General features: G+C 31.7%; 1 protein-coding gene across 4 annotated transcripts in view; it reads right to left on the bottom strand.

Annotated features, from left to right (window-relative positions):
* The window catches only part of LNPK (lunapark, ER junction formation factor), an 80,048-nt gene that overhangs the window by 47,119 nt on the left and 17,896 nt on the right, over positions 1 to 15,033 (bottom strand). For all 4 annotated transcript variants that reach the window (XM_074303045.1, XM_074303047.1, XM_074303046.1 and 1 more), the window contains exon 5: positions 2,982 to 3,040. In XM_074303045.1, coding sequence (XP_074159146.1) covers positions 2,982 to 3,040 — 59 coding nt within the window. The remainder of the gene's footprint in view (positions 1 to 2,981; positions 3,041 to 15,033) is intronic.

The raw sequence follows: 15,033 nt of genomic DNA, 5'->3' as shown, positions 1-15,033 counted from the left end.
TGTTTGTTTTACATCTAATGATCTGTACACTAGTAGGGAAAACTTTTTAAAAGGCAGTAATATAAATACTATGGAGGCAACTAATAAGGGATATTAAAAACCAGTCATATGTTCCCAGAGATCATCTGCTCATATTGTACTTACATTTATACAATGTCTCATAATGAATATTTTAAATGGTAATTCCAAATGCCAATGGAACTCTTCAAATTAAATAAATATGAATTTTCCTATTTTCCATAACAAAGTATTTAGAGTCAACACTTCCAAAGATACCTTGCCAGAAATTAGCTACTGGAAAATAGGTAAGGCATAAGCAGAAAATGTTACCTTTGTAACAAACATCATAAAATAAAGCTTTTGCATTTAACTAAAACTAAAAATACATAAATATAGAATCAGGACTAGCCCTAGGTTAAAATAGTAAAATGCCTAAGACACAACAAAAGTAAATTTTAACATGATTTTTGACCAACGTACATTTATAACAGCAATTCAAACATTTATCAAATGTCAACACTGTGCTAATGCCATAAAATTCTACTTCCCATAAATTTTATTTATTTTAATAAATTATTATGTAATATAAAGAACAGTGGACTTAAAGAGCTTATAGACCTGGATTTATATTGTAGCCCAGATACACACTACCTGTTCACCACAACCTTGCTAAGCTTCAAGTTTCCCTATAAGGAAAGTACTTACCTCAAACAATTGCTATGAGAGGAAACACTTTGTAAAACTTAAAGTATTATAAAAATGTGACTATCAATACTGTAATAAGTAAAGTTGAATTATTACAAGTGAAGGCTTACTGTGTCCAATGGACAAGAACATTATTTTTAAGCCTTGCTTTGTCTCATAAATGCCTCTCACTTCTGAGTACATACATGACTTTCTCATTGAACACATAATGCAACAAAACATAGTTTATCCTATTTAAAGAAAAAAGTAAATTTATCAAAAATACAAAATTATCAAACAATGAGCAGTTTTTCAAACTACAAAATATAATGTATAAAGGATAAGTGCCCAAAAGGCCAAATATTTATTAGTGTTAACAAACCAAAAGGACAGAAGTCCTCAAGAAACTAGACTGAAAAGGCAAGCAGGATTACAAGTATATAGTACTTTGTCTTATGAAATAGATATTAACTTGAAAAGTTAAAATTATATTTTAAAAATCTGACTTTAAAATTACTAAGTGAATTAATGTAACCTTTGTTTTGGAAACAAAGAATCATTATTAGCATGAATTATCCTGATTTATCTAATTTTTAAAGTTTAATTGTTCATGTGTTGAATTTTCCTAAAAAGAGCATATCTGTACTTAAATTATAAACTGAATTGAAAATGTCTGTATTTTAAGGTTAATGAAATGAAAGGAACATGTTTTATGTTTCTTTTTACAATAGAAACTTCTCAAAGCCAGGAAAAGCATGTGTTTGTACCATCATAGCATGTAGCAAAAAGTTGTGAAGTACACAAAACTTTGTTTACAAAACACTTTTACATATAGTATGAATGCCTTTGATCCTTATAACAGCCCTGTGAAGTAGTTAATAAAAGAATAGTTATCCCTATCAATCAAATGAGTGAAGTAAAATTTATTTAGAAAGACTTGCCCAAAGCCATAGTGTCTTTAACAATGTAATAAGAAACATAAAATATGTATTTATTTGCAATAAAATTATTGTTTTCTGGTTATCTAATAATGTACTCAAAGCTTACTTTGCATGATAATGAAGGTATCCTTTGCTTCATATGTGCTCAGAATTAATTGTATAATGAAATCTCACTTTTTGCAAAATTAGGGTTAGATATCACATACTTTTAATGAATGAAATCCATGATCTATATAAGATATTTATGGGGGGAAAAAAACCTTCTAACTGCTAACCAAAAAGTTATGAGTTCAATAATGACCTATCCAATGTCATCCATGTAGTACTAATATTCCTACTGATACCTTTTTGGGTACTTTAAGAACTTTATATGTTTCTATAGCCACAATATCCTGGAATCCCATGAAAAAAACAGGTACAGATGCCAAAATTTTGTTTCCATACTTAATTTATATTAGCTAATAGAACTTCTGTTATGTAAATTTGTTTTAATGACTACTAGTTCCACCTTGTCTTCCTTAAATTTGACTTAAACTTTAGCAATTCTTCAAGTTTTAAATTTTTATAAGAACAAAATAAAGTGCTCTGTGTAGTAAACATTTATTAGTAATTTATAATTAAGATTTGTAAATATGCAGATAGAAGAAATGTAAAAAAATACATTTGCAATGAGTTAGTGGATTTGAATATGAACTAAAGGTCTGTGATTATAAGGTTAGATCTAATTATGTTATTAATAGGATACCAATTAATGGTATAATGATAATAAAATCTTTAGAGTAGCAATATTCTCCTTTTTATTCTTAAATATATCAGAATTAGTTTGTTTGCCAAAGACAGTTAAGTCTATTGATCTAAATCAAGTTCTTTTTAATCTGTTTCTCCTAATTTAGAGGAAAGAATTTTTCTTGTTTTTTATTAAAGAAAGTCCTACAAATTAGGAAAAACAGAAATATAGTAAATGAAAATTCTTATATTATATAAGAATATTTTTATACATAGATATTTAAACATGTTTTTCTAGACTTGGAATCAGAAGAGACATGAGTTCAAATACTATCTCTGGATCTTCTACTAGTGACCATGAACAAATTCCTTGAGCATGATTACACCCAGAATATTTAAACTCAAAGTTATAAAGATCATATGTAATTGTTTATTAAAGAGCATTACAAATATTAATACATTATAAATCCAGATATTATTTTACATTGATTATTCAACACTCATTTTAAACTCAAGTTCTCATGTGACATATTATTATTGGACACTTCATTTATAAATCAGAACTTCTGTAAGAAAGACTTTAGTTAGAGAAGTTAGTAGTTAGTAGAGAAGTTAGAGAAACAGACTTACTATTTCTTTCTGTTCTCTTGGAAAAGAAGAAAATAAGTACTGTTCTTATGGTCCATATGCTGTGAGAGAAAAATAATTTAGAAACCAAAATTATATTTGAGAAAAATAAACAACATAAATATTAACATAATTAGAGACTTAGGAAAAGAACTTAAGTACATATTCTACATTTAGAAATGTCCAAGTTCAAAAGGTCAAAATTTATTTCTTCTGTGCTATAATAATCAGAAGGAACACCATGTCAGGTCAAACCAGAAGACTCTAGAAAAATACAACTAAGGTAAAACTGAGACAATGCAGCATTTAAAAAAAAAAATAAATTCATTCTCCATGTCCCTACCTAGCTTTCTTGCTTTCTTGAACAGATCTTTTTCCATTCAATACAGGTTAAGTACCTCTAATTCCATTATTGAAACATATATATATATGTATATATATATATATATATATATATATATATATATATATATATATATATATATATATATATATATATGTGTGTGTGTGTGTGTGTATACATATGTACATACATATATATGTGTGTGTATGTGTACCATGAAAGTGTTATTAATCAAAAAAAACAGCTACTTATACAAAGATTTTCATAGATTATACATAACTGCAAAAAAAACTACAAATAACCTAAATGTACAACAGTATAGGAAATATAAAATAAAGCATAATATAACCAATACAATGAAATACTATAATGCTATCAAGATTGACAAAAATGAGGATTATAAAGAAATCAGGACAGAATTTAAGGAAATAATGCAAAGTGAAAAAAGGAAAATCAGAAGAATGTATTATATACATTATGACTATATATGCAAATAAATTAATAAAAGAGGATAAAAAGAGACTTCTGAGTTAAATGAGCAACAAGATGGCAACCTAGACATTTTCTCCAATCACCACAAGCAACCTCAGGTCTCTCCATGTTCTAAGACACCTGGAATCTAAAAGATGGTTTAAAAAAAAATAAACCATAAATTGCCACTAATTGACTCAACTCATTTAGTACTCCTTCCTCACCTCCTATATAGAGAGATTGTACTAGCAGACCAAAGGACCTCTGCTGAGACTTGCAACAATAAATAATCTGATCCATCCCCATTTCTTCCCTCCCAACCCTCCTTCTTTCCTGATCAAGACGACTCCAGTTCCACAGTGAGGAATGAGACAAGAGGGAGGGAGGGAAGGAAGAAAGGAAGAAGGGAGGGAGAGGGGGAGACAAAGGAGGAGAGAGAGGGGGGAGAGAGAGAGAGAAAGAGAATCAATGTATGTGGGGATGGTGGTGGATGGAAACTGGGAGAGGAGTGGAAATTATACAGCATTTCCTTAAAACCAAGACAAAGAACACAATATCCAGCTGAGGTAAATTTTGACTACCCAAAAATCACTTAGAACAGAGGAGAAAATCATTGAAGTGTGTGGGGAGGTTGAAATGCCTGAGAGCCAATTCCCAAAGAAAATCACTGTAAGAGAGAACAAAATTAAGAGAAAGTGAGGGGGGGGAATAAAGGGGAGAAGACTAACATTACTAAAAAAAAAAAAAAAAATCCCAGAGATAAAAAAAAACTTCAATACATTGACTATAAGCAGATAAATCAAAGAGGAAAAACAACAGAAGAAAGTATAGTCTCTAAATCTGTTCCTGAGAGATTCAAAAGAGAAATGAGAATTATGAAAGCAGAATTTATGGCCTGAAAAACAAAAATAAAGAGCAAAATTGAAATACTAGAATCTGTGAAGGCAACCTTCACCAAAAAACAAACAAACAATATATTGGGAATACAAACATATAAAAGTGAGGGGGAAATAAATATAAAAGAAAAGGGAAAAAACCCAAAAACATTAAAAGGAAACATGCTATTTATACAAGCAAAACATGCTGATCTTGAAGACTGGATGCATAGAAACAACCATGAGATCACAGGTCTCCCAGAAGACAGAACAGAACAAAAATTCTTCCTAAAATGTGGGAAATCATAAACGAAAATTGTCCAGAACTTCTGAATACAGAAAATAAGTACCAATTGAAAGAACTTATAAATCATCTCCAGGAAAAACAAAAACAAAAAACACATACCAAGGTTGCCGACTTTGAGACACATGGTGGTTAAATTTAACTATTTAATTCAGAAACAAGTTCTTCAAGAAATCAGGGAAATGACTTTCAAATACAAAGAAAAGGAAATTAAAATAATGCAAGAATATTCTGCACCTAACAGAACACACAGGAGGAAATGGAATAATGTGTTCTGAAAAACAGGGGAACTGAAGATACAGCCCAGTTTGACCTACCAGATCTGATCTTAATCACACATGAGAAAAGATAAACATTCAATAATAATGAGATGTTTCTAACATTTTGAGAAAGGAAAACAGAACTGAAAAGAGTATTTGATTCTTAACAATCCAAACAATAAAAATGTAGGACTAAATATAGTAACCAAGGACAGCAACAGAGTAACAGCAGAGAAAGAAACTTTTTTTCTAAATATAAAAAAGGGGGAGACAGAGATGAAGGTAAAAATCTGCCAAAAATCTAGTAAAAGTAACAGTGCAGAAACAGGCCTTGGGCATTATAGGCAGAATATGAAGACATATCCTGCCTACAAGTGAATCAGTGTTGTTTTTTTCTTTTGTTTGGGGGAACTACATTATGGCTAGGGAGTAGAGGGGAAATGAGAAATGAAAACAGGGAAAAGAGAAGGGATATCAAGAAGAATGTGTGATGTTCCAAGTCAAATCTAGAGCTAGCAATTAGAGGATAAAGACCCCTGCTATCTCAGAAAGAGAAGAGTTTATAGGAGAGTGGATAAGGGAGATGGGGAGAGGAATGAAAAAAGGGGGAAAGGAAAAAAAAATTCAAGACTTCAAGACTAGCTGCCCCACCTCAGGAAAAAGGGAAGTTGGAACTTCAGAGGGCAATTGACACCTAGAGGAATGGGAAAGAATGGACTTAGGGAGAGTCTGAAGCAAATTAGGGGAGAGGGGGGCATTAATCAGGATATAGTATAGCTCAATAATGGGCTACATGGGGGAAGGACCCTACCCCTGGAAAGCATCCTTTCAGACACCCACAATAATTGGCATTGTTCTGGGAATGAAGCACAATGAAAAAGGGAAATTCAGGAGGCAACTTCTATTCCACAGTAGAAACCACTTAGAAGGAAAAGTCTAGAAGATCTACATTAAGCAATGTGATAATTTAGACCTATAATACTAAAACAAGGGAAAATACTAAAGCCACAGGATCTAACAATACTCTGGATGGCTGGACAATTTGAATTATTCAAATACAAAAACTCTGCACCAACTCTACAAAGAGATGAAGAGGACCACTGAGGGAGAATGCTGCATTTAAACAGTGTTGCTGTTTTCCCTTAACTATCTGGGGTATTTTTGTTGTTGCTGTTACAGAAAAGAACAATAGGAGGAGGGGAAGGTGGGAAATCCATAAGTCACTAATGCAAAAAGCAAAAAGCAGCAATAAAGCTTTATTTGTAGGCATGTAGTTATAATATGTTAGGGATAAAGAAGAGATTTGATGACTATTTTGTTCACCACCTTCAAATTATCTACAGTAATAGAGAATCTCAGCCTGCTCTAAAACATTACTATCCAGAAATACAAGGGTAGGAGATATGACTAAAAAAAAGAAAAGGAAGGGACGTGACCCAAAAAAAAAAAAGCCCCCAAAATGTCACTGCTCTCTAATCCCTATAGATGACAGCATATCTCATTCCACAATTATCACTATGGTGAAACTGGTCAGTATGTCTCTCTTAAAGTTAAGTGGTTGTTGTCAATAGTATTTTTAGATGAAAAACTACAGCATGCCCATTTTTTTTTGATATGTTGTTTATTTATAGACCTAAGGGATCGTAATATTTTTTCTTAAAGTCCAATTTTTATTTAATGATTAAGATCATTTTGTTCTCATCCACTAAAATTTTAGGTGCATATATATGTACACACAAAGTTCTACAGGAAATTGTAATTTAGTGTAATGGAAAAATTGCTGGAAGTATTATATCAAAAGACATAATATCAGAGTCCTAACTCTGCCAGTTAATAAGGTCCTGGGTTATTAATTGGGATTGGGAGAGAAAGCCTGAAGAACTGATAAAATTTACTCCCTAAGGTGAGCAAAGAAGGACTCTGATGGGGATTAGTTTAACCTTACAGTTCCACCTCTGTGGAGGGCTACACACGACCTTTCCCCCCAGTCAGAAATCCAAGTTATATCAAACTCCCAAAGTTAAATTTCCTCTATAAATCTGACCATTCTTCTCACCTTTCCCCCATGTCTCATGATGTCTTTTCCCCCATCCTCCCATCATGCTTCATGGTGTCTGTCTCTTCATAGCTAACTACCTCTTTCAGGGTGCTAAACTCCCCTATAAATTTAGCCTGTCATTTAAGGCCATACTCCCAACTCATAGAGTATACCCTTCCTCCTAGTTAATTGTGAGTTCCACTAGAGAACATGGCCTTTCCATTGTTGATTGTTAAAACCCCTTTCCCTGCTAACTATATGATTTCCCAACTCTATTTCATATTTACCATTCCTAGTATCTATTTGTATCTCTTCATTTTATCTGTAACCTCTTCCCTAAATAAACCGTTTGGCAAAGAGAAAGGCCATTGTGAATTCTGACTGGACTCCAACATTTGGTGGAGAACCCCAAACATATCATTTGAAACTAGGAATAGCTACACTGAATATATCATACTCATTAGTTTTGTGGAAATTAGCTATTTAATGTCCTCTTCTGTTCTGCTCTATAAAATCAAGATATAAAATCACAGTTGGGAGAAAAAGTAATGCAAAATGCAAAACATTTAATAAATTATTATCATAAAACAATCTATAGAGTACAAATATGCTACTTTAGGTTATACACCTTAAATTCAGAAATACTATCCTTTTGGTATGTGAATTTTAAACTTGCAAGTCAAAATGAATTCTGAGGAAATATTTCAAAGGTTTGATACCCAGAGTAACCAAAAAATGTAAAAAGTTTTTTATGTGTTCAACAAAAGTATGTTTTCAATGTCTCTGAAACACTTGAAAATAATTCATGCAAATTTAAGCTTAAATCAATGTTTTTAATATTATCAAATGGAATTCTTTCAAATTAAAAAAAATTTTAAAAGAATAAATGAGAAATTTCTGAAACCCAAATTAGCATCTATAGTATAAATCTTCTGCCAAGCTATCAATTAAACATTTTACTGAGCATGTTTATTATCTTTGAAAAAAGCCCAATAATGGGACAAATTGACATATTTCCATTTTCCTACGGCCTCAAAATCTGTAGTCAATAAAAAATGTAATACTTCTATAAATCAAAACATAACAAATACTAGAAATGCTTGTCTAATAACTAGTAAAAAAAATTTTTAAAGAGAGTTTGCTAAATACTAAAATAATATTTAAAATATACAAGTTACAAATAATTGAATATTAAACATAAGTCTCTAAAGGCTCTATCAAATAAATCTAAGCTATAGAAGAAAGTTTTTTTTTAATAGACCTAATCCTTATATACTCAAAGATTCCAGTCTCTTTATTGACTCATTTCAGCATTTAACACTATTCATGAGTATGAAATGGATGCTTGACCCAAAAGTTTGATAAGACAATCAATCAAAAACAAAGAGTATGATGATTGAAAACAGAAAAAAGAAAATTTCACTTATATAATGAGCCAAAGTACTTGAAACAAATTCCCTCAAATTCTGAAATGAATATAAGTATTCTTCAATAAATGAATTAACTTACTTTTATAAAAAATATTACTATAAAGTAAATTTCAGGTAAATAATTCCTATTTTCTATTGACTACCATTAAAAACATGTCTGACAATTCTCAGATGATGAAATTGAAATTATTTTCACTCATATGAAAGAGTGTTCCAAATCACTACTGATCAGAGAAATGCAAATTAAGACAACTCTGAGATACCACTATACACCTGTCAGATTGGCTAAAATGACAGGAACTAATAATGATGAATGTTGGAGGGGATGTGGGAAAACTGGGATACTGATACATTGTTGGTGGAGTTGTGAAAGAATCCAGCCATTCTGGAGAGCAATTTGGAACTATGCCCAAAAGGTTGTCAAACTGTGCATACCCTTTGACCCAGCATTGCTGTTATTGGGATTATATCCCAAAGAAATACTAAAGAGTGGAAAGGGACCTGTATGTGCCAAAATGTTTGTGGCAGCTCTTTTTGTTGTAGCTAGAAACTGGAAGTTGAATGGATGTCCATCAATTGGAGAATGGTTGGGTAAATTGTGGTATATGAAGGTTATGGAATATTATTGCTCTGTAAGAAATGACCAGCAGGAGGAATACAGAGAGGCTTGGAGAGACTTAAATCAACTGTTGCTGAGTGAAATGAGCAGAACCAGAAGATCACTATACACTTCAACAATAATACTGTATGAGGATGTATTCTGATGGAAGTGGAAATCTTCAACATAAAGAAGATCCAACTCACTTCCAGTTGATCAATGATGGACAGAAATAACTACACCCAGAGAAGGAACACTGGGAAGTGAATGTAAATTGTTAGCACTACTGTCTATCTACCCAGGTTACTTATACCTTCGGAAGCTAATAATTAATGTGCAACAAGAAAATGGTATTTACACATATATATTATATCTAGGTTATATTGTAACACATGTAAAATGTATGGGATTACCTGCCATCGGGGGGAGGGAGGGGAGGGAGGGAGGGGATAATTTGGAAAAATGAATAAAAAAAAAAAAAATAAAAAACAAACATGTCTGATATATAATAATTTCTACATAAAGTACTTCTCACAACATATTGAAATCACATAAGAATACAACTTTTTTTCAATCAAATTTTGAAAGGAAAAATGATTATTTTTGAAAGCTTAACAATATGCAACACTATACATATGCCCAAAGTAAATTTTTAAAATATACAGTATTTTTAAAAAGGAATTTGCTTTTGTTTAGCAGTGTACTTTTCGTCAGTTTCAAATTGCTATTCTCTCTTAGTCTTTTGGTATTTATATCACTTAGCAGACTCCTCATCTTTACCTATTAAAAACCATTCAAAATTTGTTATAGTACTTTCAATAATATACATTATAAGCCCAAAGCTCAGGAAGATGTCCAATCTTTACTTACTAAGAGAAGACCAGCTATTTACTGGGTTATATTTTTAATTAATTTTTATTTTTAATAAAATCTTTTTTTATATTTTTAATAAAAATTGAATCCAAAGCTCATACCTCATCCCCTTCTAGGTCTAGATCTATATGACCCTATGATTCTCTAATTTAAATAATGGCTGATCAACTATATATCAAAATACTTTTTAAAAATTAAAAAAAAACTGCCTGATCAAATACTAAGTAGTATGGTATAGTAAAAAAAAAAATTAGTATTGAAATCAGGAGAGGCCTGGGAGTAACTTCTCATTTCCAATACTTAAGTAAAGATGTCCAAGTCGAAACTTCAAAGCTTCAGTTACCTTATCATTATTGTTTAATAGCTAGCATTTATACATGGTTTTAAGATTCACAAAACACTTTACAAATGTTACCTCATTTTATCTTCACAACAACCTGAGGAAGTAGGTGCTATCACTATCAAGAAGTTAAGTGACTAGTCCAAGATCACAAATTTAATAAGCTACTAAGAAAAACCTTGAAGTCAGGTCTTCATAAACCAAGATTCAACTTCAGTGCTTCCAAGAAAGAACTTCTACTAGTGTATTTTCTCAGTAATTGTCATTTTAGAAAGTTGTCTGAAGTACATTTCTTTTAAAAAATGGAAAACAATAAAAGCTATAATACTTATCTCATGTAGTGGTGATAATCAAATAAGTCAATAAGTAATTAGCATTCGCCTACTATACTATATGCCAGGCACTATGCTAAGCAGTTGGAATACAAAATTAAGATTTCCTTGTCCTCAAGTTTATATTATCACACTGGAAACAACATGTTCTTGCATAGCCATATATAACATATATTTATATCTACACACACACACACACACACACACACACACACACACACACACACACACACACACACACAAATGCACACATACATACGCATACAGATACATGCACACATATGCACAGTAAATAAAAGCCCTAATGGTAAAGGCACTGGTAAGTGAAAGAACCAGAAACAGCCTCTTGAAGAAGGTGGTTCTGGAGCTAAGTCTTGAAACTCGGGAATTCTAAAAGGTGGAGATGAACAGAGAAAGTATTCCTGGTGGGAGGGACAGCCTACAAAAAGGTCTTAAGGACAAGCAACAACAAATAGGGCCAATATGTCTGAACCACAAATGCCAAGCTGAGGAGTTTGAATTTAATTTTAAAGAAAATTAAAAATCACTATAACTTTTTAAGTAGAGTGTTAACATGATCTGAACCATGCTTTAGGAAAATCACTTTAATGATATGTAAATGAAAGATTGGAGTGGGGAGTTGTAATCTAGGCAACAGGCAATAACAGCCTGAATTAAGATGGTAACTAGTTAAGTAATAGAAAGGTACCTAAATAAAAAAGTTGTGGAAGTAGAAATGAGAAGATTTATCGATGGATTTGGATAAGGGGGAATAAGAAAGAGCAAGATGGACATCAAAGTTGCAAACCTATACTACTAGGATAGTTGTACCTTCAATAGTAATAAGGGTATTTGGGGAAAAAAAGGTGGGCTGGGGGTAAAGACAATGAATTCTGTTTCAGATAGTTCAATTCTGAGATGCCTACAGGACATCCATTTTTAAATGTTTCAATTGGCAGTTCAAAAACAAACAATTGAAGACTAAAATAAAAATATAACTATGTAGTGAACAAAGTGCTCCAAACAAGACAGAGATAGTAGGTTCTGATAGGAATTTGTAAAAATGTATATATTTAAATAACACTTATCAAATACTCAGTAAACATGTAAGTAATGGATATCTATGACAAATATTAGCTTTAATATTTATTAAGAGTGCTGGCTTGGTGTCAAGAAAATCTAAGTTTGAATTCAACCTCAGATTATATAGTGACCGCTCACTAGTTATATATGACCCTTCAGCCTCAGTTTTCTCATCTGTAAAATGACAACAGGCCATATATTTTGCAGGTTTACTGTACAGATTTTTTCTGTACAAATCTTAAATTAATAAATCTTAAATAGTATAGAAATGTTAAGTAATTTTTACATTTATTCATTATTAACAAATACATATGAGTAAGGTATCCCAAACACCAGCAATAAAAATGGTAGAGCAGGACTGCCTAATATCTGCAGGTGACTGGGGTTCATGATTATCAAACAGAACTCCAGTTATCCTGCAGATATTACAGAATAATATCAATTATATATTGGTTTAAGATTTATAAAGTGCTTATATATATTATTCTCACAAGACTGAGAATTATTAACTCTACTGGACAGATAAGGAAACTGTGGCAAGGGCTAAGAGATTTGTCTAGGGTCACACAGCTAAGTGTCTAAGTCAGAATTAGAACTCAGATCTTCCAAATGCCAAGTGCAGAGCTTTATTTATTCTACTGCCTCTGGCACAGTGTTAAATTTAAGTTTTTGCAAAATGCTTTACAGATATATCATTTTACTTTTATTCAACCCTGAGAAGTGCTTTTATCATCTCTATTTTCATCAAATGATTGAAAATCCCCTACTTCATTAAATGTTCCTCTTTTGCCCAAAAAGATAATGCTTAATTTTGTTGGGTAATTGATTCTTGGTTGTAGTTCAAGCTCCTTAGCTTTATGGAGTATTATATTCCAAGTACTCCGACCTTTTATTGTGGAAGCTGCTAAGTCCTGGCTAATCTTAATTGTAAGTCCTTGATATTTGAATTGTTTCTTGCAGTTTTTTCTCCTTGATCTGATAATTCTGGAATTTAGTTACAATATTCCTTGGAGTTTTCATTTTGAGATCTCTTTCAGGAATTGATTGGTGGATTCTTTCAGTGATTATTTTACCCTCTAGTTCTAGGATATCAAGGCAGTATTCTTTGGTGATTTCTTGAAAAATAAAAGATGTTGTCCATGCTTTTTTTTTTTTATTTTGCAAAAACTTAAAATGTTATATAAATGTTATTATCATCATTATTAGACCTCAAGAAATTAGCTTTACTCAATGAGTTCAGAGCTTGATGAACAGTCTCTCTCCTCCCCATCTCCTGTTTGCAAACAAGTGAGCTTCAATTCATAATTCTAGAACTCTAATGAATTCTTAAAACCCATTTCTCCACTTCAACTCAGCTATATAAAGAGATGGTCACATCTTTGACCTTGCTGTCACAAGTCCTCTATATTCATGAATTCCAAAATTCTTTTATCCAATTATTATTTATTTATCATTCTAGCTTTTCCTATGTCTTGACCACTCCTGACTCTGTTGTTCTACACTGTGGATATCCTTCCCAGACATCCCTGCACTTATTATACTCTCTTCCCCACATATTCCTCTCTTACCTACTACTAAATTAATTCAATTCTACAATACACTAACCAGTTAATTATACCCCTTCAATTCCCTTGCCCTATCCCCAATGATGCTTTGCCAAAGCTCAATTCTGGATTACTTTATCTGCTTCCTTAGCTTGTCTTCATATGCTGCTGAATAGAGCTTGAAAAAAAAAAAATCACAAAATAATCTATATTTATTTTAGTTGATCTTAATAGGCCCTGATGAAGTGAACAGCAGGACAATCTATTTCTCTCTAATTGATTCATTGTTCCATTCTCAGCAGCTGTTCAAACTTATCTTGTCTCTTCACAAAACTCGCTTATACTTTCTACCCTCTTCCTCTCAGTTAAACACCCTAACCTTTACATTAAAAAAAAAAAAAAAATCTAAGACTTTTTGCCAAGAGCTCTTCTTTCTTTAAGTCATATCGTTCAGATATCTTCTACCTCCTCCTTCACTCCAGTCTCAGATAAAGATGTGGACCTCCTTGAAAAGGCAGATCCCTCCATTTGTGCTTTAAATGATGCCTAAAAATATACTCATTTTCCTTCATCCTTTTAAAAAAAAAAAATCAAACAACAAAATCTGACTTGCTCTGATTATCCCACATCTCTCCTGCTCTTCTTGTTTCAAATGTCTTTCCCTATTAGAAAGTCAGCCCTAAATCATTACATAGTTTTTCAAACTGATGGAATAAATTTTTCTTTCTAGGTTTCTCTAGACTTTTTTGTTTGTTTTCTAAGTTCCTCCTCATGTTTGGTCTTTTCATTAAAAATGCTTTTAAGTCTTCAATTTCATAAAACTCCACTATTATGTAGGATTATATTAGGGTTTGCAGATGAAATTATTCTTGATTGCAAACCTATTTTCCTTTGCCTTTTAGGATACTACATTCCAAACTGTCTTCTTACTTTTAATAGGAGCTAGGTCTTATTGAGACTTAAAAGTGCTTTTTTTCTGGGTGCTGTGGTACTACTGTTTAATATGGAAGCTATGGATTTTATAAAAAAAAAAAAAAATCTTAAAACTCTTCTATTTTCACTTTACCCTATGGGTTTAAAAATCTGGGTCATTTTCACTTATTTCTTGAAATAGTGTTCTTTTTTTTTTTTTTTAAATAATGGTTTTCAGGGAGTCCAATGATTCTTAAATTATCTCTTCTTTGACTTGGTTTCCTTTTTTCTTTAATTTTATTCAAATCTTTTGATTTTATTCTAAGATTTCTTGCTATCTTGTGGAGTCACTGATTTCTGTTTGATCTATTCTAGTTTTTATGGAGTCCATTCCATGGATGAGAGGTTCACCAAATTCCTTTTAAGCTATTTATTCTCCTAATTTTTTCCTCCAGAACTTTCATATCCCTTTTTAAATCTTTTGCTTCATTTCTTCTAGGCATTCATGTAATCTTTATGAAAAATCTTTTTTTCCTTTTGAGTTACTGCTTATAATTTTTATTGAATTCAGTGTCTCCTTTTGGGAATCTCTAGCTCTGTAATAATTTTTGATATAGTTGGCCTTTTCTTTGATTCAGCCACCTCTTCAGAT

Source organism: Sminthopsis crassicaudata, chromosome 3 (genome assembly GCF_048593235.1).
Source record: "Sminthopsis crassicaudata isolate SCR6 chromosome 3, ASM4859323v1, whole genome shotgun sequence".
NCBI lineage: Eukaryota > Metazoa > Chordata > Mammalia > Dasyuromorphia > Dasyuridae > Sminthopsis > Sminthopsis crassicaudata.
The sequence above is the reverse complement of the archived record's forward strand: the minus strand, read 5'-3'. Positions and strand labels throughout refer to the sequence as shown.